This window comes from Periophthalmus magnuspinnatus, chromosome 11, assembly GCF_009829125.3.
Source record: "Periophthalmus magnuspinnatus isolate fPerMag1 chromosome 11, fPerMag1.2.pri, whole genome shotgun sequence".
NCBI lineage: Eukaryota > Metazoa > Chordata > Actinopteri > Gobiiformes > Gobiidae > Periophthalmus > Periophthalmus magnuspinnatus.
Genome location: NC_047136.2, coordinates 30,630,349 through 30,653,550, shown reverse-complemented (window position 1 = coordinate 30,653,550; position 23,202 = coordinate 30,630,349). Strand labels below are relative to the sequence as shown.

General features: G+C 46.4%; 1 protein-coding gene across 1 annotated transcript in view; it reads right to left on the bottom strand.

Moving 5' to 3' along the window:
- The window catches only part of hivep1 (HIVEP zinc finger 1), a 106,622-nt gene that overhangs the window by 15,146 nt on the left and 68,274 nt on the right, over positions 1–23,202 (bottom strand). The window contains exons 4-6 of the mRNA XM_033991494.2: positions 11,188–16,745; positions 7,173–7,306; positions 5,402–5,577 (exon numbers count right to left, since the gene is read on the bottom strand). Coding sequence (XP_033847385.1) covers positions 5,402–5,577; positions 7,173–7,306; positions 11,188–16,745 — 5,868 coding nt within the window. The remainder of the gene's footprint in view (positions 1–5,401; positions 5,578–7,172; positions 7,307–11,187; positions 16,746–23,202) is intronic.

Below are 23,202 nucleotides of genomic sequence, written 5' to 3'. Positions count from 1 at the left end.
GGTGCCAGATGGTCCGCGTGTCTAACATCCCTGATCCCTCGCTCGTCCCAGCTCCTGACCCCGCGCTCCGGCTCCGGTACAGTCTACTCCTTGTCTTCACCTCCTTGTCTCGTCCTGGACCTCGGCTTGCTCCACGTCTCCAGCCCTGGCTCCCGTTCTTCAGACTGCTACTGCTCAGTCTTCTCTCGCTCCATCCCGATCCTGTCCTCGCTCAAAAGTCCTGGTTGTTCCCTGTTCCCGTCTCCGCTCTTCACAACGCATCCTCGGACTCTGACTCGCATCCCTTGCTGGTTTAATGAACTTTTGTTATTTATTGCACAGACTGTAAATAAACACTGTAAATCTGCCCCGAGTTCTGCACTCTTTGGTCCGCCCTACACCAGCCATTACGACAGAACGATCTGGCCAACATGGAGCAAGCAGACTTGGGACCGGACCAGTCGCTGCGTCAGGTGTTCTCCCATCATGGAGTTATCATCGGGCAGCATGATCGATCTATCCCGGCTCTGCTAGATCATAACCAGACTGTGACTCAACAAGTGTCCCAGCTCACTAATCAAGTCGCCGCGCTGCTCGCTGCCCCACCTTCGGTGCCTGTGTGCCGCCGCACCCTCCGGAGTCGAGGGGCACGGATCCCGAGCCGTATTCAGGTCAGCTCAGCCTTTGTCGGGGTTTTTTGTTTCAATGTATGTTCGTGTTTCAGCAGTGCCCCAGCCGTTTTAATTCTGAGGCCGCTAAGATACGCTACATCTGTGGATTACTCCGGGGGAAGGGCTCTCCAGTGGGCAGAAACACGACTCGCGAACACACCTGTGGATTTGGACTTTAATGACTTTGTTTCAGCTTTTAAATTTGTATTTGACCAACAGCATGCCGCCTCCCGTTTGTTAAGCCTCGACCAGGGGTCCAGGTCAGTAGCGGACAATACTATCGAGTTCTGGACACATGCCGCGGAGGTGGACTGGACCGATAGAGCGCTGCGGGCTGCCTTTTAACGAGGGCTCAATGAACACTTAAAGGACGAGCTGGTGTCCCGTGACGAGCCCTCCAATTTAAGCGCCCTCATTACTTTAACAAACAGGATTGATAACCGGCTACGGGCGCACCGGAGGGAGAAACGGCGGTCTCCAGTCCGGCATGAGACCCGCTCCGCCCCACCGCCCTCTGAGGAGCCTATGCAGCTTGACCGGACCCTCCTGTCGGCCGAGGAGCGTCGACGGTGGCGCCGCCTAGCGGGGGCGTGCCTCTATTGTGGCGAACAGGGACATTTTGTGGCCACCTGCCCGGCTCGGCCAAAAGGGGGCACCCACAAGTAGCACTGGGAGTACTGGTGGGTGATTCTCGCATCCCAGACAGGAATAATAGACTGTGGCTGGACGCCACCCTGTGTGTATGCTCGGATACCTTACCCGTCTTGGCCCTCGTCGATTCCGGGGCGGAGGAGGATTTTATTGACGTGCAGTTAGCAGAACAACTCAGCATCAAGCTTGAGGTCCTGGAACACCCTCTCAATGCCCAGGCCCTCAATGGATGTTTCCTGGCTCGGGTGATGCACATTACGGAACCCGTTACGTTGGTTTTATCCGGTAACCATCGTGAGGCCCGACATTTCCATGGCCTCTCCACCTCCTCCTCTCCGTTGGTTTTAGGCTACCCCTGGTTACGGACTCATAACCCTGTCTTTGATTGGGCCCGGGGAAAGGTGTCAGGGTGGAGCCCCACGTGCCACGCCCAGTCCACCTTGACTCCCGCGGGGGAAGCCAGCTCCACTCTCGACCCATCTCCGGATATCCCGAACCTCTCTTCTGTCCCGGCGGAGTACCCCAGTACTGCCAGGCGCCCCCTTACCCTCTAGTCAGCTCTATAATCTGTCCAAGCCCAAACGAGAAACCATGGAGGAGTATATCCAAGATTCCCTGACCACCGGTATCATTCGTCTGTCTTCCTCCCCCGTGGGCGCGGGATTCTTCTTTGTGGCCAAGAAGGACAAGTCCTTGCGTCCCTGCATCGATTACCGGGGCCTTAACAACATTACTGTGAAAAACAAATACACTCTACCCCTTCTTGATTCCGCCTTCACTCCTCTCCAGGGGGACACCATATTTTCAAAACCAGGTTCCAGGCTCTTATTAATGATGTTCTTCGTGATTTTCTGAATCGTTTTGTCTTTGTGTACCTTGACGACATCTTGATATTTTCCCAGTCCCCGCAGGAGCATCACCACCATGTACGTCAGGTCTTGCAACGCCTCCTGGAGAACAGACCTTACGTAAAGGCAGAGAAGTGCGAATTCCACACTGAAGAGGTCAGTTTTTTGGGTTTCATTGTGGGGCGGGGCCAGGTGAAGGCAGATCCGGAAAAGATCCAGGCAGTCACGGATTGGCCGGCCCCCGTCAATCGCAAGCAGCTCCAGCGGTTTATTGGCTTCGCTAACTTCTGCAGACGGTTCATACGAGATTTTAGTCGCGTCATCTCGCCTCTTACTAAACTGACCTCTCCTTTGTTACAGTTCACCTGGTCCCCTGAAGCGCAATCCGCCTTTGACAAACTTAAGAGCCTGTTCACTTCCGCCCCCATCCTTCACCAACCCAACCCCTTGCGCCAATTCATCGTGGAGGTGGATGCATCGGACACGGGGGTGGGGGCCATCTTGTCCCAAAGCTTTGACCCCCATAATCGCCTTTTCCCCTGTGCCTTCTTCTCCCGTTGTTCGTCCCCGGCCGAGGCCAACTACGATGTGGGGGACTGGGAGCTCTTAGCAGTCAAACTCGCCTTAGAGGAGTGGCGCCACTGGCTTGAGGGGGCGGAACAGCAATTCGTGGTGTGGACAGATCACAAGAATCTGGAGTATATACAATCCGCTAAACGCCTCAACTCCCGTCAAGCCCGCTGGTCCCTGTTCTTTAGTCGCTTTAATTTCACCCTCACTTACCGTCCCGGATCCCGGAATGTCAAGCCCGTTGCACTTTCACACCAGTTCACGTCGGAGGAGAGCTCGGCCTCCGCCGAAACCATAATTCCCTCCAGCTGCCCTACATTGGGAGATAGAGGACACGGTCCGGGAGGCCCAGGCCAACGACCCCGACCCAGGTAACGGCCCACCTGGCAAACTTTTTGTCCCCAACTCTGTCCGTTCTCAGGTGCTTGAGTGGGTCCACGGCTTCAAATTTGCCTGCCATCCCGGTGTCAGTCGTTCCCTCTCCCTGCTTAAACGACACTTATGGTGGCGCACCATGGACAGGGACACCCTGGCCTACGTGTCGGCCTGCCAGGTATGTGCCCGGGCTAAAGCTTCCCACTCACGACCCTCTGGTCTTTTAATCCCTCTCGCAGTCCCAAGGCGGCCTTGGTCCCATGTGGAGGTGGACTTCGTCACTGGCCTTCCTCCCTCCCAGGGGAATACAGTAATCCTCACCGTGGTGGAACACTTCTCGAAGGCCGCCCACTTTATTGCTCTGCCTGAGCTTCCGACTGCCAGAGAAACCTCTGATCAACTTACCAACCATGTCTTCCGTCTACATGGCATCCCTGTGGACATCGTGTCGGACCGAGGCACCCAGTTCACGTCCCAGGTGTGGCGCGCCTTCTGCGAGGGTCTAGGTGCCACGGTCAGCCTCACGTCCGGTTTTCACCCGCAGTCCAATGGGCAGACTGAGCGGGCCAACCAGGACCTTGAATCGGCCTTACGGTGTGTAGTCTCCACAAACCCCGTGGTCTGGAGCTCCTACTTGCCCTGGTGAGCAAGTAGGAGCTCCAGGAGCTTACCCATAATTCCCTAGTGAGCTCGGCCACGGGTATATCTCCGTTCCAAGCGTCCCTCGGCTATCAGCCCCCGCTCTTCCCCACAGAAGAGAGGGACCTAGCAGTCCCATTCGTCCAGCATCACCTCCAGCGCTGCCGCAGGGTCTGGGGTAAAACCAGGACCGCCCTCCTCCGAGTGGGGGCACTCACCAAGGCAGCAGCCGATCGTCACCGCGTCCCGGCTCCCGAGTACCAACCTGGCCAGATGGTGTGGCTCTCATCCAAGACCATCCCCCGAAGACCGACTCCCGCAAACTGTCCCCCCCGTTTTCTTGGTCCGTTCAAGATCACCAAGATCATAAATCCGTCCGCCATTCAGTTGCAATTGCCCCCATCTCTCCGCATCCACCTGACTTTCCATGTCTCCCAGGTCAAGCCCATCCACACCAGCGACCTGTCCCCAATCCTGTCCTCACTTCGGTCCTGGTTGTTCCCTGTTCCCGTCTCCGCTCTTCACAACGCAACGCAAGTTCATGGTTTAATGAACTTATGTTATTTATTGCACAAACTGTAAATAAACACTGTAAATCCCCGAGTTCTGCACTCTTTGTTCCGCCCTACACCAGCCATTATGACACTGGGGCTTTGACTTGTGCCATTCCCGCTCTGCACTCCCTTTTTCTGTCATCATTCCTCCATGGTGCTTTCTGCTCATCTTTAATCATTTTAACCTTCATTGGGGTAAATTCAAAACACTTAAAGTCACAGAGTTCAACAAATTATCAACATTAGAACATGTAGAACATGTTTTCAAAGTCTATCATTTCCATGAACAGTGCACCTGTGTTATCATTTCTGTGTCTTCTTCAAACAACTGCAGAACCAGCCACTGGTTTGGGAATGACAGGTCAAAGAAGACACTTAAAGGATCAGACAGAGCAACACCCACCACACTGACATTTGAAATATTTAGCCCTTTTGTAATGAGCAGGTCCAGAGTGTCATCTCTGTAGTGGGTGGGCTCGCTGACATGCTGAGTCAGACCAAAGGTCAAGGACAGGACTGAACTCTTTAGCGTTTCTGTCAAACACATTATCCAAATGAGTAAACCATCAAAGTCGGTGCATATGACTGATGAGCATCTCAGTAAAACCATCAATAAAATTTACACAGTGTTGAGGAGGTTTGTATATGACTAAGTAGAGTATGGCCGGTGATTGTTTTAGCTCCATTTTAAAGAAAGCATACTCAAAAGATGAAAACACCCCAAATAACAACCTGTGAGAGACTAAATTATCTCTAAAAACTACACACACACACCGTTTTAGTTTGCTTGTGTTTTAATACAAGCCTGTACAAGGCTCCTTCCACAAGCCTACATCACCCATGCTCCTGCCTGGTCATTTTTCATAAATACACAAAAGCATGATATAAAACTACAATTCACACACTACAACTTCACAAACCTGATGTGATGTTTTGTGAGCGGGTTGTTGTGAGAGTTATGATATCATTCTGAAGGGGGAGTGACCTCGATACGTTGTTTTCGGTGCATATAGCATTTTTAAAACAATAAAAGGTAACATGGTGATCTAAATATGTAATGTGTTAGAGCTTAATACCCTGTAGAAGTGTAATACCCCTCCTTTAAATAAACTACCTTTGGTCTTGAAGGAGAAGTTGCAATGGTTGCAGTGGTAGGGCCTCACATCTGAGTGGGTCCTGATGTGTTTTCGGAGCATACTGGGTTTTTTACAGCGGATGCCACACTCCTCACAGATGTACTTCCCTCTGCCACGACCCCGCACATACACGTACTCCTCATTTGACTTGTACCTGTGGACATGATATACACTTTAGACTTAGACATTGTATTGTCTCTTGAGAGGAAACCCAGAGCTCATTTGACATATAACATCAACAGAAAACATTACAATTATCTATAGTTGACTGTCACGATCCGCACCATTCCTGCCCCATGTTTTGCCTCCTGTCGGCTCTGTCTCCTGCTCACGGGCCTGCTCCCTGCTCGCCGTCCTGTCCTGACCTGTTCTCTCCTGCTCAGGACCATTGTAGCTCCGCTGGACACCATCTTCCGTCCAGGGACATCCTCTGTCCTCTGCCCCTCGTAAGGACCTTTGCAGCTCCGCTGGTCACCGTCTTCTGTCCAGGGACCTCGTTGTGTCTTCTGCCCCTCGCCTGGAACGTTGTAGCTCCGCTGGACACCATCTTCCGACCAGGGATCTCCTCGTGTTCTCTGCCCCTTGTAAGGACCATCGCAGCTCCGCTGGACACCGTCTTCTGTCCAGGGACCTGCTTGTGTCTTCTGCCCCTCATCAGGCCAGTTGCTGCTCTACTGGACAGTCTTCCACGTTTCTCAAATTTAGCCGGTCCGCACCAGTGACATTTTTCCCTCCAGCCGGTCCCCCTCTGCCCACCCAGATCAGTCTGGTGGTCCACCTGGAGGTGTCTCTTTGGGGGGGGTACTGTCACGATCCGCACCATTCCTCCCCCATGTTTTGCCTCCTATCCTGATCTTCCCCTCCCTCACCTGCCGGAGCTGGGCGGAGCTCCTGGCTCCTCCCGTGCGCACCTGCGCAATCACCACCACCTGCTGTGGATAAGAGGAGCCAGGAACAGACACACGTTCCCAGATCGTCTGCGTATCTTCATCCTGTTTAGTGCCGGATCGTACGCGTGTCAACATCCTGCTTGCTGGACCGTCCCAGCTCCAGCGCTCCCCGCTCTGCTCCGACCCTGCTTCGACCCTACTGTCTTGTCTTGTCTCTGCACTCCACGCCCCCGGACCCTGGCTTGCACTCTGCTCCCTGCCCTGGTGCTGCCCACATCATTGTCTCTGCTGCGCTCCACGTTCCGCTCCTGGATCCTGGCTGCACCTTGCCTCCTGCTCACCGCCAGATAAACCCTCGTACTGTACTATTTTGTCACTTCTGTAAATAAACACTGTAAATATTCCCCGAGTACTGCACTTCTTGGTCCTATTTGCCCGCATTACGACAGTTGACTAAATAAAGACATCTCCTGCTGATCGATTAGTCACCTAAAAAGGGGGCATGTTAAAAACTCTACTATTTATCTCTCTGTATCCAATTCCAAGTGCACTTGCGAGACTGGATGGGACTAATGCAAAAACAATTTATGGAAAAAATAAGTATTTATATCAGGAGAGATTAAACTGAAATTTATATTACAAGTTTGTGGAAATCAAACAAATCATGATAAGGCTGTGGATCATAAGTTTGGATATTTCTTTTAAAGTTATACTCGGATAGAGTTTTTAGGCCCCTGCCCTCCATCTGAAATGATGATAATCAAATTCTATATTGTGAATACAGACTGTTTATAATAGTGGCTTTCTCTGTCATTTTAGATTTAATATACATTAAATATATGAGATTGTAAATACATACCCTCCGTCAAATATTTTGACCCGTCGTGGTTCACTCTTGGTGGACAGCTCTTTGTCTGACTCAAGGCTGCTCTGAAGCTCTGGCTGAGCTTTGGGTCTCCCAACAGCAGACTTACACTTCTGAGGCAATGGCACCTGTACATAGGAGCAAATAGACGAGTTATGATCGAAGAGGGAAGTAATGACAAGTTGACATAATGCACAAAATAGTACATGTATTTTGTTACATTACTAGCACTATCCATACTTTAATACATTTTTTTGAAGTTTGCCAAACCAAGTAAGTATTTGACTTTTGTGTTAAGTAAATGACCATTTTCTCACCATTCATGAGTGAAACTTAAGACCTAATTTAGTGCACGGATATCGGTAGTGTGATTGTGCACATGTTTCTGTTGCTAGCGATGACGCTTGCATGCTTTTAGGCTTAATATACAAACTAATTCCAAATTTTACATGTGGATTTCTCCTCCACCAGTCTGTTTTCAACAGGAGGGAAGAAGATCAAAACGAAAATCTATTCTTTTTTCTCCCATATCACCGAGGCCTAAGAGATACTTTAATGCCATACTGTGGAATATTTGAGGCAAAGCAATAACATTTTCATGGAGACAAGCAGATGGCATTCCCTCCACTAGAAAAGTTACATAGTGCACCACTGTCTCGTGGATAAAAACTTGCAATAATAAAAGTTATGTCAACTAGAATGCTAATAAAATAAAAAATTGTTTTTAAGGATTTATTCAACTTCAAATATTTTCTTATTTTTGCCATCGATCTATTTTCTTCCGCATATCCACAGCCGGGTCGCAATAGCAGCAGTCTAAGCAGGGGCTCCCAGACTTCCCTCACCCCAGATACATTCTCCAGCTTCTCCCAAGGTACTTCCTGGCCAGCCGAGTGACAAAGTCCCTCCAGAGTGTCCTGGGTCTTGCCTGGGGCCTCCTCCTGGTGGGACATGCCTAAAACACCTCCCTAGGGAGGCGTCCAGGAGGCATCCTGAACAGATGCCCGAGCCACGTCAGCTGGCTCCTCTCGATGTGGAGGAGCAGCGACTCTACTCCTAGCTACTCCCATGTGACCAAGCTCCTTATCCCATCCCTAAGAGAGTGCCCAGCCACCCTGCGGAGAAAACCGATCCAGATCTTTTCCTTTTGGTCATTACCTAAAGCTCATGACCATAGGCGAGGGTAGGGACATACAGCACAATAATCAGTCCGATACAGCGACCGCAGGTCTGACTTACTGGTGACACTGCGGATGCTGCACCGATCAGCTTGTCAATCTCACGTTCCATCCTCCCCTCACTCGTGAACAAGATTCTGAGATACTTGACAATGGCCTTGAATTTGGAGGTGCTGATTCTCATCCCAGCTGCTTCACACTTGGCTGGAAACCACCCCAGTGCCTGCTGCAGGTCCTAACTCGATGAAGCCATCAGGACAACATCTGTTCTGCAAACAGCAGAGATGAAGCGTGTGTGGTTCCCGGACGCCCTCCAGCCCCTGGCTGCGCCTAGAAATTCTGTCCATAAATAGAATGAACAGAACCGTTGACAAAGAGCAGCCCTGGTGGAGTCCAACATGCACGGGCAACAGGTTTGATTTACTGCCGGGAATGCGAACACAGTGCCTGCTCCGGAAATACTGGGATCGGACAGCCCTTAGCAAAGGGCCCTGGTCCCGGAGCATCCCTCAAAGGGTACCATGAAAGATAATGGTCAAATGCCTTCCCCAGATCCACAAAAATCTGGACTGGTTGGGCAAATTCTCATGAACCCTCTAGTGGTCCAGTGTTTCGCGACCAGGACGAAAATGGCACTGCTCCTCCTGAATCTGAGGTTTGGCTATCGGTCGGGTTCTTCTCTCCGGTCTGTGGAATAGATCATACTGAGAAGGCTGAGGAGTGTGATTCTCCGGTAATTGGAACACAACCTTCAGTTCCCCTTCCACCACCAGCCCGGTCTGCCAGTCCAGCGGTACTGTCCCTGACCACCACGCAATGTTGCAGTAACGTGTCTACCAAGACAGCTTTCGCAACATCCAGAGACATCCAAGTTACTCGGGACGGATCTCGTCCACCCCCGGAGCCTTGCCAAGAAGGAGCTTGCCAACCACCTCGATAACTTCAGCCATATCAGGGTGATGGTCGAGTCCGCCTCCGGATCCCCAGTTTCTGCTTCCTCCTCAGAGGACATGAGGGGATTGAGGAGATCCTCAAAATATTCCTTCCACCGCCCAACAACATCCCCAGTCAAGGTCTGCAGCTCTCCACCCGCACTGTAAACAGTGTTGGTGAAGCACTGCTTCCCTCTCCTGAGGCGTTGGACGGTTTGCTAGAATTTCTTTGAGGCCGTCCGATAGTCCTCCTCCATTGCCTCCTCGAACTCCTCCCAATCCCGAGTTTTTGCCCCCGTGACCGCACGAGCCACGGCACGCTTGGCCCACTGGTACTCATCGGCTGGCTCAGGAGTCCCATCAGCTAACAAGGCAGCTCCGTCCCGAGTACCTCAAATCTCTGGATGTTGTGGGACTGTCTTGGATGACATGTCTCTGCAACATCGCGTGGCGGTCAGGGACAGTACCATTGGACTGGAAGACCCCGGTGGTGGTCCCTTTGTATAACAAGGAGGACGGGAGGGTGTGTTCCAATTACAGGGGAATCACACTCCTCAGCCTTCCCGGTAAGGTCTACTCCAGGGTACTGGAAAGGAGAATCTGACCGATAGTCGAACCTCGGATCCAGGAGGAGCAGTGTGGTTTTCGTTCTGTTTGTAGAACACTGGACCAGCTCTATACTCTCCAACGGGTCCTCGAGGGTTCATGGGAGTTTACCCAACCAGTCCACATGTGGTTTGTGGACCTCGAGACGACATTCGTCCATGTCCCTCGTGGTGTCCTTTGGGGGGTGCTCTGGGAGTATGGGGTCCGGGGCTCTTTGCTAAGGGCTGTACGGTCCCTGTATGACCAGAGCAGGAGATGTGTTTGCATTGCCGGCAGTAAGTCAGACCTGTTCCCAGTGCATGCTGGATTCCGCCAGGGCTGCCCTTTGTCACAGGTTCTGTTCATTATACCTATGGACAGAATTTCTAGGCGCAGCCAGGGGCCAGAGGGGGTCTGGTTCGGGAACCACAGGATCTCATCTCTACTGTTTGCAGATGATGTTGTCCTGATGGCTTCTTCGACCCAGGACCTGCAACAGTCACTGGGGTGGCTTGCAGCCGAGTGTGAAGTGGCTGAGATGAGAATCAGCTCCTCTAAATCCAGGGTCATGGTTCTCGACCGGAAAAAGGTGGTTTGCCCTCTCTGGGTGGGTGGAGAGCATTGCCTCAAGTGGCGGAGTTCAAGTATCTCGGAGTCTTGTTAACCAGTGAGGGAAGGATGGAGCGTGAGATTGACAGGTGGATTGGTGCAGCGTCTGCAGTGATGCGGTCGCTGTATCGGTCCGTTGTGGTGAAGACGGAGCTGGGCCGGAAGGCAAAGCTCTCAATTTACCGGTCAATTAGGCTTCTACCCTCACCTATGGTCATGAGCTCTGGGAGATGACTGAAAGGACAAGATCGCGGATACAAGTGGCCAAAATGGGTGCAACCTTAGGGAGAGGCTGGGGAGTTCAGTCACACGGGAGGAGCTCAGTGTAGAGCCGCTGCTCCTACACATCAAGAGGAGCCAGCTGAGGTGGCTCGGCCATCTGCTCTGGATGCCTCCTGGACGCCTCCCTAGGGAGGTGTTCTGGGCATGTCCCACCGGGAGGAGGCCCCAGGGAAGACCCAGGACACGCTGGACGGACTATGTCTCTCGGCTGGCCTGGGAATGCCTTGGGGTCCCACCGGAGGAGCTGGAGGACGTGTTTGGAGTGAGGGAAATCTGGGAGTCCCTGCTTAGACTGCTGCCCCCGCAATCCGGCCCCGGATAAGCAGAAGAAAATGGATGGATGATGGACAGTGAAAAACCTCTATACATTACATTATTATGAACAGTTGCATCTATAAATCTTCTACCACTGTTTTTACTCACCTTGGGCATGATGTCCTTCAGTTTCCCAGAGTAGGACAGTATATCTTTGACCCCACTCGTCTTTATGGCCGACGTGTAGATGATTTTCTTTGAGCTTTGTTTCGAATCAAACAGCGACATCACCACCTTGGTCGCCAGCCCCAGTGGGTTTGGATTATTGGGCAAAACTGACCATGTCAAATAGGCTGAAGTTTTCAAATCAGTCTGCTGTACGTGGATTGATTTCCTCTTCATCAGAAAGCACCACGTGTATGTTGTTGTGGTTTTGAGACTCGGGAATGACAAGCGATGGCTATCTTTAGTATTTACAACTGATACTGATGTTGTTAACTTGACTTGTCCGCTACTAAAACTGGAAGGTCTTATCGGGGATTTAGCCAGTAGCCATGTTTGCTCCTCAATCTTGTCTTGCGTCTTTGTAATTGGCATAGATTGGCTTCCAGTATTTGTACCAGTCTCTTCAGGTATAACTGTACATGTTTCTTTTTCAATTCCAGCGCTATCAGGTGACATTGGTTTAACGTCATCCTCGCTAGCTTCTCCCTCCTTCACAGTTTCAGATTTTAGTGGTGACAAAGGAGGTGCTTCTGTTTCTATTGGGCTATCCGTTGGTTCGGTTGTGCAAGTTTGTCTAACTAGCATTAGCTTTCTTTGTCTAGTAACTTCAGACATTTTTGAATTCAAATAATTTATCGATCTTCCATCTGTGAGGCAAGCCACCCCGTGTTCATCTTTAGCACGCTTTTGATGCTTCTCCATATAAATATCTAAACTGTTTGCTGGAGATAGCATGCGTTTACTTGATGCAGTTTGCTCTTGTTGCGGGCACAGCGATACAGATGCTAGCTTTTGTGTGCATCGTATTGGGCCAATTGAAGATGTTAGCTCTATGTTGCTACTCGGACTGTTGGCTGGTTGGATTGGTGGATTTTCTTTCTTTGCATCATTTTGAATAGACTGAGTTGGCAATACTATGTTTTTGTGTGTTGGAGCTTGGTTAATTTGTTCGTGAGTTATCAAAATTTGTGGAAGCGGTATGGCATTAGCTTGCGATTGAGGTTCACTAGCTTGCTGGCTAGCTTGTGGTGCGACATTTTGCATTAATTCTGAAGATTTTGAAATACCCAAAATAGGATTGGCAATGGGTATGGTTAAAATTGGCAGAGCAATTTGAGTTCCTCGCATGTTTGAGAATGTAAAAGTTTGGTTACCCCTAAAAGTCGAGCAGGGAAGTTGATACTTGGGAACAAAATTGGCCTTGTCTTTTTCTGTTGACTTGTTTTCCAAATTTTCCGGGCAAACTAGGATCTGATTGAGAGGTTGTTGAGCTTTTTGGCAGATTTGAACTCTTGATGTCTGGTGCCAGGGATGAGGAAGCCCGTAAATTTGCGGTTGTAACGTTGGACTACCCAGGTTTATACTTTGCACAAGCTGTTCATTCTTTTGCAAAGGCCTCTCTCCTATCTGCAGTACAAAAGGGTGACTCATTGTATTCCTACTGGCAATATGAATTTGCTGCGGCTTGGTTTGCGTTAGAGAGTAAACATTAGCTACTTTTTCTAGTGGCATGACACTTTTACGAACAGGTTGCTGGCTTTCGGGACCAATTTTTAATGACATTTGCCGTACCAGTGGGCCACGCCTTCTTTCAATAAGCGGTACTTGGGATGCACTTTTTGGCAAACCGACTGGAGATGGAGAACTGCTTGGTGATACATTTCCACAATCAAAAGACTTACTTCGATGCTCAGTTGAAACCTCCACGGATGGTTGCGTGCATGTAATTTGTTCAGAAGCGGCACGACGCATAGTTCCTGGGACATTTAAAGTGTTAAAAGCTGCAGGCAAGCCTTGTAAATCTGAATTTTTGTTGACATAATCCACCCTAGATGGACTTTCTGATCTCAAAGATTCTTCTCTGTCAAAAGATGCCGAAATACTAGACCCACGAGACAAACTACTATCTCTGCTTAGACTTCGGGACAAACTTGACTCAAAACTGGATTCTCCAGAAGATTGATCCATCTGTGCTAATCGGATTCTTTTCTTTTTTGGTGGTAACTTTTCCGCAGGTAATTTTGACAGACTTTCGCTTCTTTGCGGCCAGTTAAATTGATCGGTTGACTTTTCTTTTGAATCTGTATTTTGTGAGTCAGAATCTCTATCTGGTTCTTCTGTTACAAGTATTTCAGGAACTTGGATGTTGTTTTGGCGAACAAGTCGGGACTGATGCACGGGAGTAGTCGGAATTTTAACATTTCCTTCACTGTACTGCGTTGCTCTTGCTTTCCCAAAATCCCCTGTTTTAGATTTATTTTCATGGCATGTATCTTTTGTAATATTTGCTACTTGGTTGGCTTTGGACTTGTTCCCGAGATCTTTTTCTATATTTTCCACTGGAGATGCTCTGTCCATGGATTCTGTCTCAAACGAATTCGGTCTACTTAACGAATTAGTATGCCTTATAACTGATGTCCCACTTCCTTGTCTTTGTAGCTCCCCTTGATTTGCAATTTTCATTTCCTGTATCGGTGCAAGTCTTGCATCGGATGTACCTCTTGCTACAAGTTGAATTTGAGGTAGCTTAGCTTGGCTGTTTTCCAGTTGTACGTCTACGATAACTGCATGGGGAGAAAACGTCCGACTGGCTGTTGTCAACTGTTCTGAATCCAAACTAACCGAACAAGGCGGGACCGTATCCGTTGGCGATTGATCATCCTCATCTCCAACACTTTTCATTTTCATTCTACGTTTCCTGAAAGATGTTTGTTGATCAGTATTTCCCAAACCAGATGCTGACCTTGAGGTTATTGGCTGTTGCATATGTACATGGAAAACCTCTGGCTCAATCTCTTTAACTGGTTTGTTTTTTGGACCATGCAATTCTGAGCAATAAAACTTCTTGTGAGTTTCAAAATTTTCCAACTTCCTGTACCGATTCCGACAGGTTTCACATTCATACATTGTACCTTTGTTTTGCAGTGGTTTCCTGTTTTTTTCTTGGTTGTGTTCGAATGATCTGCTGCGATGCATCAGTTCTGACAGATTACTTGGCAGTCCTTGATAACCCTCGTCCATAGACCTCACAGTTGGAAGACCATGTCCGTCGTGGCTTGTGGAAAAATCTTCTACAGCTACTTGTCTGACCAATGTTCTTGTGTGCATTGCCGGATTTGGGGTTGGAGGTGCAGAAGAGAAGACATCATCACTAAGTGTGCTAATTTTCTCATCAAAAGACTGGCAAACTCGTAATGGGTGCGGGAGCAGAGGTACATTGACTGGCAACACTGAGTGTCCCGGAGTAGTTGGCATTGAGTTACTTCTAGTTATTGGCAAACAGTCCATTGGAGGATATTGCGAAGGTACAGATAGCAAGAACACTGGTTTTGACTTATCTGTGGGCGTGAATGGCGATTTTGGGATGTCCGAACTAGAACTGGACCTTCTCCCGATTGGTTTGAGATCGAATTGAAAAGAATCTTTGAAAATATATGATTTGGGTGAGTCTATGCTACCTCGCCTTGACAGAGAAGTCCTCCTTGGTTTGACGCTATCCAGTTGTTTATTATCAACGACCGCTTCATTGTCAGAAATCAGTTTGGAAATACGTTCTTCTAATGACAGTGCTTTCGGTTCTAGTGGTGGTCTCATCTGCCCTTCTATTGGTCTTGTTTTTTGCTCAGGTTGCATATGCATTACAGTTGCAGCAATTGGTGGCATACTTGGAAGAACATTTTTGTCAATTTCTAGAGGTGGAGTTATTTTTACGAATGGACTTGGTGGACTCATGGCTTGATCTGCACTTTCTGATCTGGAGAAATAGCCTGAATCTGTGCTACCCAAGCTCCTTGGACTAAGCAAGTATTTTGGTTGTTGTTGTTGGGAGAAATCGGTTGCTTGTTGTCGTTGGAGCTGTGCGTGCCCTCCCAGTAATGGGGACTTGCACTGTTGATTCTCATCCTCACTTACATCTATTGACACATTTGTACCGTCAACCTCTTTCAGCGATGACAAAACTGTGATGCTTGATCTCAAACTTGCTGATTGGAATTCCCGTTGACGTGCTGCTGCTTGCTCCGGGGCTGCCATGGTAACTCTTGGGCTGTCCGCTCTCAGTGGTGAAACATTAACTGGATAGACAACAACTTTTGGAAGCGCAGCTGTGACTTTTGGCTCGTAAGATTTCGGAGTTTGAATTTTGCAAGAATCAACCCCATTCAGTTGATCAACTTCACTTTGACAAGCTTGGTTTAAACTTTGCAAACTACTTTCTGAAACTGCTACAATATTACTTGGTGCTAAATCTTGTTCTAGCTCATGATTACTTCCTTCTTCTTCACTCTCTCCCGTATCTTCTGTCTCTGAATGAGTCCCTCCTCCTTTTTCTGATTCTTGGGATAATGAACCACCTCCTGACTCCGATCTTGCCATCAAACCTAGTTTAATTGCATGTGCATGGGATTTTTTGTGTTTGTACAAATTGCTTTTTGTTTTGAACGAGAATCCACAGGTCACACACGGATATGGCCGTTCACCTGTATGGGATCTGATATGTTTTAGCAGCACGCTTGGTTTGGCACATGCTCTGTTACAATATTCGCAAACGTATTTTCCTTGCTTCTTCGGTTTTTGGTCTTTGGAAATCTGATCTCCGAAACTCATTACAGTTGCCATTTGAACTTGGTTGCTTCCTGGAGTTACTGGAACCTGAATAGAACTAGGAACAGTTGCAGATAAAGACTGGCAAGTTTGGACTATTGGTGGTTGGCTTTGCGGTAACGCATTTGACCCATGGGTTATGGCCACTGGTCCTGGGTTAAAACTCATTTGCAATCTAGGCTTTTCAGGATTTGCAACTGGTATGAAATGAGTCCCACTTTGCAAAGTTTGTGTCCCTGCTTGCACTGTTCCTTGTATTGGCGCTGCTATCCCAATAAAATTCCCTTGTTTGTCAATGTAATATGTTTGCATATGTGAAGACTGTATTCCAATATTAAGTGTAGGCACAGCTTGAACTTCTCCGATGGTAGTTTGCGTGCTAACTTTCGAAACTGGCTGATTTTTCCTTTCCGCTAACGTGCTAAAATCTGGCTCCATAGCTTTTAGCAAAACATCTAACGGTGCACTACTGTGGTAAGGTTCTTCTTCGTGTTCGGGAGATTGCGTTTTGCTAGTTTCAGTTAGAGTTGGTTGAGACGTATCTAAAGATGCCTTCTCAACTTTAAATGGTTTTGGTGATATTGGTGCCTTTATTATCTGATCTTGCTCCAGAATCCCTTCTTTTGCTGATTTTGCAGTTGCTTGAACATTTTGGATCTCTGTTTGTCCTCTAGCTGGCACTGTAGACTGGTGGATGTGAGTATTTGATGAGGAGGAGGAGGACAGTGGAGTAGTTTTGTCTGTTAGCGTTTCTTGGACAGCAGAGTCGCATGGCTTTGACTGTAAAGGTTTTTTTACTGGAGATTTGGGGATTTTTTTGAGCTGGCTCCCCGCGACAACCTTCTTCCTCTTCAGGCTCTGGGACTTGTCGACATTTTGGCGGGTGCTTTCAGACACACCTGAGGAGAGATAGATAGAGAGGTCATGTTAGTCAGAACCCCCCCCCCCAAAAAAAAACAACAACATATATATACACACACACACACCCCCCCCCCACACACACACACACACACATATATATATATACATACACACACACACCAAGTGTGTATATATATATATATATATATATATATATATATATATATATATATATATATATATATACACTCCAAGTTTATTATTTAGCATATTAAAAACTACATTTAACATTAGGAACTGAAAATTCTACGAGGTGTGATGACACAATGCAGATCTCTATAGTCTGCTTTAACCATTAAAAATATAAATGGTTTTGGTAATAAACGTAAAATAAAATAAAAAGAAAATGTCGTCTTTGTTTAATTAATGAAACTTCACATTTAGAAGTCAATGTTTAAGACAAGTACATTAGCTTTCTGGAGAGGGAATGTCACCTGCATGATTCCATGGAAATATAAAGTTAAAACCATACTTCATAACATTTTCCATTGAGACTGATATGCTTTATGTCATACTGTAGATTATAGCCAAAGGAACAACATTTCAACTGAGACAAGCAGGAAGAATCCCTTCTTCAGGCCAAATGAGAGTTGGGTTTGTGGAGATGCAAGCCCAATCACAATTCACTATAAAAACAAATAAGTATTTTCGCATATTTTTGGACTAAAAAGTTACATGTTGTGACTTTAATAATTCCATTCTTATTAGAGGATCAAAAATGTAAAATTTACACTGCTTAATGCAAATATTGAAATAGTTTATAAATTGAGACAGTACGATTCTGATGATCATTGCATTACAAACCATTACAGCACCTGACCATAACTCACTCACTCACTTGGCAACCGAAGCCACTGTAAAGCCTCCACCCAACCAAGGACATTTATGGCACTGACAACAAGAAACAAGCCAACACCCATTCATCTAGTCGCAAAACATGGCAATAAAATCTAACTACTATTTCTCTTTCAAATATACACACGTGGACAAAATTGTTGGTTAATGAAAAAAAAAAAAAAACAACTCACAAGGGTCACAGAAATAACTTTAATCTGACAAAAGTAGTAATAAATAAAAAATATATGAAATTTAACAGACGAAAGTCAGACATTGCTTTTCAAACATGCTTCAACAGAATTATAAACAAAAAAAATTAACTCATGAAACATGAATGATGGTACCCCTAGAAAAGACTGAAAATAATGTGACCAAAGGGACATGTTAATCCAAGGTGTGTCCACTAATTAACATCACAGGTGTCTACAATCTTGTAAACAGCCAGTGTGCCTACATATAGGGTTACAGGTCGTCACTGTGTTGTTTGGTGACATGGTGTGTACCACACTCAACATGGACCAGAGGAAGCAAAGGAAAGAGTTGTCTCAGGAGATTAGAAAGAAAATTATAGACAAGCATGTTAAAAGGTTAAGGCTATAAGACCATCTCCAAGCAGCTTGATGTTCCTGTGACTACAGTTGCACATATTATTCAGAAATTTAAGATCCATGGGACTGTAGTCAACCTCCCTGGACATGGCCGCAGGAGGAAAATTGATGACGAATCAAAGAGACGAATAATATGAATGGTAACAAAAGAGCCTAGAAAGACTTCTAAAGAGATTAAAGGTGAACTTCAAACTCAAGGAACATCAGTGTGCACCATCCGCCGTTGTTTGAGCCAAAGTGGACTTAATGGGAGATGACCAAGGAGGACACCATTGTTGAAAACAAATAATAAAAAAGCCAGATTGGAATTTGCCAAACTACATGTTGACAAGCCACAAAGCTTCTGGGAGAATGTCCTATTAACAGATGAGACAAAAATGGAACTTTCTGCCAGGGCACATCAGCTCTATGTTCACAGATGGAAAAATTAAGCATATCAAGAAAAGAACACTGTCCCTACTGTGAAACATGGAGGAGGCTCTGTTATGTAATGGGAGTGCTTTGCTGCATCTGGCAAAGGGTATCTTGAATCTGTGCAGGGTACAATGAAATCTCAAGACTATCAATGGATTCTAGAGAGAAATGTGCTGGTCAGTATCAGAGAGCTTGGTCTCAGTCACAGGTCATGGGTCTTGCAACAGGACAATGACCCACAACACACAGCTAAAACACCCAAGAAGAGGAAAACATTGGACTATTCTAAAGTCTTCTATGAGCTCCGAATAAACCCTGTTGAGCATCGTTGTAAGGAGCTGAAACATGCCATCTGGAAAAGGCACCCTTCAAACCTGAGACAACTGGAGCAGTTTGCTGATGAGGAGTGGGCCAAAATACACTGAGGCAAATAAGTATTTGAACACCATGTGATTTTGCAATTATTTGTATGTTACTGCTGCAAATAAGTATTTTAAACACACACGTGCAGAAAAACACCCCCAAAGCATGATGATACCACTCCAAGCCTCACAGTAGGGATGGTGTTCTTTGGATGGTTCTCATCATTCTTCTTCCTCCAAACACGGCGAGTGGAATTAAGACCAAAAAGATCTATTTTGGTCTCATCTGACCATATGACTTTCTCCCATGACTCCTCTGGATCATCCAAATGGTCATTGGCAAACTTAAGACGGGCCTGGACATTTGCTGGTTTAAGCAGAGGAACCTTCCGTGGCATGCATGATTTTAAACCATGACATCTTAGTGTATTACTAACAGTAACCTTGGAAACGGTGGTCTCAGCTCTTTTTCAGCTTTGTCAAGCTGCTTGGCAATTGCCCCGTAGCCCTTTCCAGCCTTGTGGAGGTCTACAATTTTGTCTCGTGTGCATTTTGACAGTTCTTTGGTCTTGGCCATGTTAGTAGTTGGAGTCTTACTGATTGTATGGGGTGGACAGGTGTCTTTATGCAGCTAATGGCCTCAAATAGGTGCTTCTAATTTAGGATAATAAGTGGAGTGGAGGTTGATTTTTTAAAGGTGGACTAACTGGTCTTTGAGTGTCAGAATTCTAGCTGATAGACAGCAGTAACATACAAATAAATTATTTTTAAAAAATCATACAATGTGATTTCCAGATTTTTTTTAATTATGTCTCTCACAGTGGACATGCACCAAAGATCAAAATTTCAGACCCCTCCATGATTTCTAAGAGGGAGAACTTGCAAAATCACAGGGTTTTTAAATACTTATTTGCCTCACTGTACCTGCTGAGAGGTGTAGAAGTCTTATTGACAGTTACAGGGATTGTTTGATTGCAGTGATTGCCTCAAAAGGTTGTGCAATAAAATATTAAGTTAAGGGTACCATCATTTTTGTCCAGGTCTGTATCATGAGTTTTTATTTCATTTAACTTTTGTCAGATTCAAGTTATTTCTGTGACCATTGTGAGTTTTTCTTTCATTAACCGACGGTACTAACAATTTTGTCCACGTGTGTATGTATATATGTATTCTGCTATGGGCTGTTGCAGAATTATACACCATTATAATAATATTTTTCCCCTCTGTACTGCAGTTTTGTATTACACTGCCAACACAAGACAAAAGCTAGAATTAGTTCAGTGATATCTTTTTATTGCATTGCTTACTTCTGTCATGATCCCTGTTCTGCCCTGTCACGATTCCTGTTCTGTTCTCCCTGTGCCCTCGTCTTCCCCCCTCCCTCACCTGTCTGTCTCCGGAGCTGGGCGGAATCCGGACTCCTCCCACGCGCACCTGCTCCCCATCAGCGCAATCAACGCCACCTGCCGTGGATAAGAGGGGTTCGGACGAGTCACTCGGTGCCGGAACGTCCGCGTGTTTCACGTGATTATACTCTTGGCTTAGTACTTTGATTCATGCTCGTCTTCTGTGTCTCATTGGAACCTTTTTGTCCTGCTCCAGATCTCCGCCCCAGAACCTGCTCCGGACTACCCCAGCACCCGCACCTCCGCCCTGGTACATCTTGTGTCTTCACTGCCGTGCACTGTGTCTCTCTGCGCTCACGGACCCGCACCCACGCTCCCCAGCTACGTTGGATTAATGAACTGTGTATACCAGACGCTATGTTATGAAGCTGCCTCGTTTTCCTGGCCATGTGGATCTATGAACTCTGGTTTCTATGAACACTTGTATGAACTTTGGTTTCTATGAACACTTATTGTGAATAAAGACATTGTAAGACTTCGTGAGTCCCGCAACTTTGGTCCTTATGCCCCGCTGGTTACGACAACTTCAATCTTAAAATCCAGTCAGAACTGCAAAGAAATAAGTTGTTGAGAGCCAACTCATGTTAAGACACACTTATTCAGGCTAACCTTTGACACAGTTTTATGGTGCTCACGCCGCTCTTGGTATTTTTATAACTGCTCTTATTGCATATTTGTTTGTATTCTGTAAAACACCCTGTGCATCGTTAAGCTGTTGGAAAGTGCCATAGAATTAAACTTTATTTTAACAAGGTACAATTATTCAGATTAATGGGTGCAGCCCTGCTCTTGCAATATAGATCTTTCAGGTCAAGTTAAAAACACCATATTTCTGTTCAAACTGCAGTTTTCATTTGTGCACAGTTTGCATTCTGAGTTTTGCCTTTTCTCAACCACAGCGAAACCTCTGACCCCGGCACACCCATGACCTCCTACAAAGAGTGTGGGGAGGGGGAGGGAGAGAAGGAGATAGAGAGGGAAAGTGGGTAGAGGAGAGAGGGGAGGGAGAGAAGGAGAAAGAGAGGGAAAGTGGGGAGAGGAGAGAAAGAGAAAGAGAGGGAAAGTGGGGAGAGGAGAGAGAGGGGGAGGGAGGGAAGGAAGAGTGGAAGGGAAACAGGAAGAGAGGGAAAAGAAAGGGAAAGGGAAAAAGAAAGGGAAGAGGAGACAGAGAGAGAAAGAGAGAGAGATGAAGAGAGTGAGAGATAAATTGGGGAGAGGAAAGTGAAGAAGGGAGGGGAGGGAGTGAAGTAGAGAGAAAGAGAGAGAGGAGGGAGAAATCACAAAAGAGAAATGAGAAGGAGGGGGAAAAGCGAGAAAGAGAGAAGAAAAGAGAGAAATGGGGAGGGAGGTATAGAGCTTTGCATAAGCCCTGCCCTGTCAGCATTTCTAGTTGACAGGAGGTGTTTCCCAGAGCTCAGAATTCCCTCTGAGCCGCAGAATGAGAGCAGGAACGCCCCAGACTTTACATAACTCTGATCCTACTGTAAACAAGCACACCCACTGGGACTGACACAGGGGAAGGACAAGAGCAAGTCATACTGAACACATTCTGCACTACATAGCATTTTGGTGGGAGACACATACAAATTTATAATTACATATATATATATATATATATATATATATATATATATATATATATATATATATATATATGTGTGTGTGTGTGTGTGTGTGTGTGTGTGTGTGTGGGGGTGTGTGTGTGTGTGTGTATATATATATATCCTCGACTATTGTAACTAGGACTGCATGATAAATCACAGTCGAATTTGCAATTTGAATGGACGCAATTACAAACTACAAATGCTGCAAAAAAGTACCATAACTTCCTCCACAAACAACAAAGTCTCTTTTCTTTTTATGCATAAAAACTGCTAACCCTTTATGCAATTCTTGTATTAGTGTAATCCCTCAGTAGTGCAGGCCTGAACTGGAGAAGTGGCTCGGATGAGCAGCGAAACGTCGTCACTCCTACAACTTTTTGTCCAGTTTACAGATTTAATTTTTGGCTTTTCTCTTCATGTATTAGTTTGTCAGTTCAGATTTCAGTCTTTTTATCAATTTTTCTGGAAGCATTTAAAATGTACTATAATGAACTTTCCCATGCTCTTTCTTTCTGCGTGGTTATCCTGTCTCCTCCTCTCAGTGAGGAGGTTGCGGGTTAGACTCCTGATCTCTCTGTGCTAACCCTTTAAGCTCCTGTCCCACGATGAATGTGTCTTTAAATGGACAGTGACAAGGTGAGCCAGGGACAGATAATTAGACAACTGTATTAGAGCAGTTTACATAACAGCCTGAGGCTTTGGGACTGGGGGTTTAGGAGTTACTTGGTTAGGCATAAAGACAGATTTGAGTTACCGTAAATTTCAGACTACAGTGCGCACCTGAATATAAGCCAACTAAATTTGAAGAGAAAATCAATTTTGTACATATATAAGCCGCACCTGAATATAAGCCGCAGGTTTTCATATTGTAACATGAGATATTTACACAGAAAGACGGTGCACCGACATGCTTTTTTTTAAACTGCCTGAAAATTGGCACCAACACGACATCAACACGGGATGAACACATCTGCAGGTTTAGAAAATAAAACTGCACCAACACGGAAAATCTGCTTTTATTTCCTCTGAAAACTTTTGTCGTCTTTTTACATTGACCAATTTGGATTCATTGATGCCGAGCTTACGTGCAGGCTCTATTTCAGGGATCGGCAACCTGCGGCTCCGGAGCCGCGTGCGCCTCTTTCAGCCTTATACTACGACTCTGCGTGGCTTGGGAAAATAAATTTTAAGTATTTAATTGAAG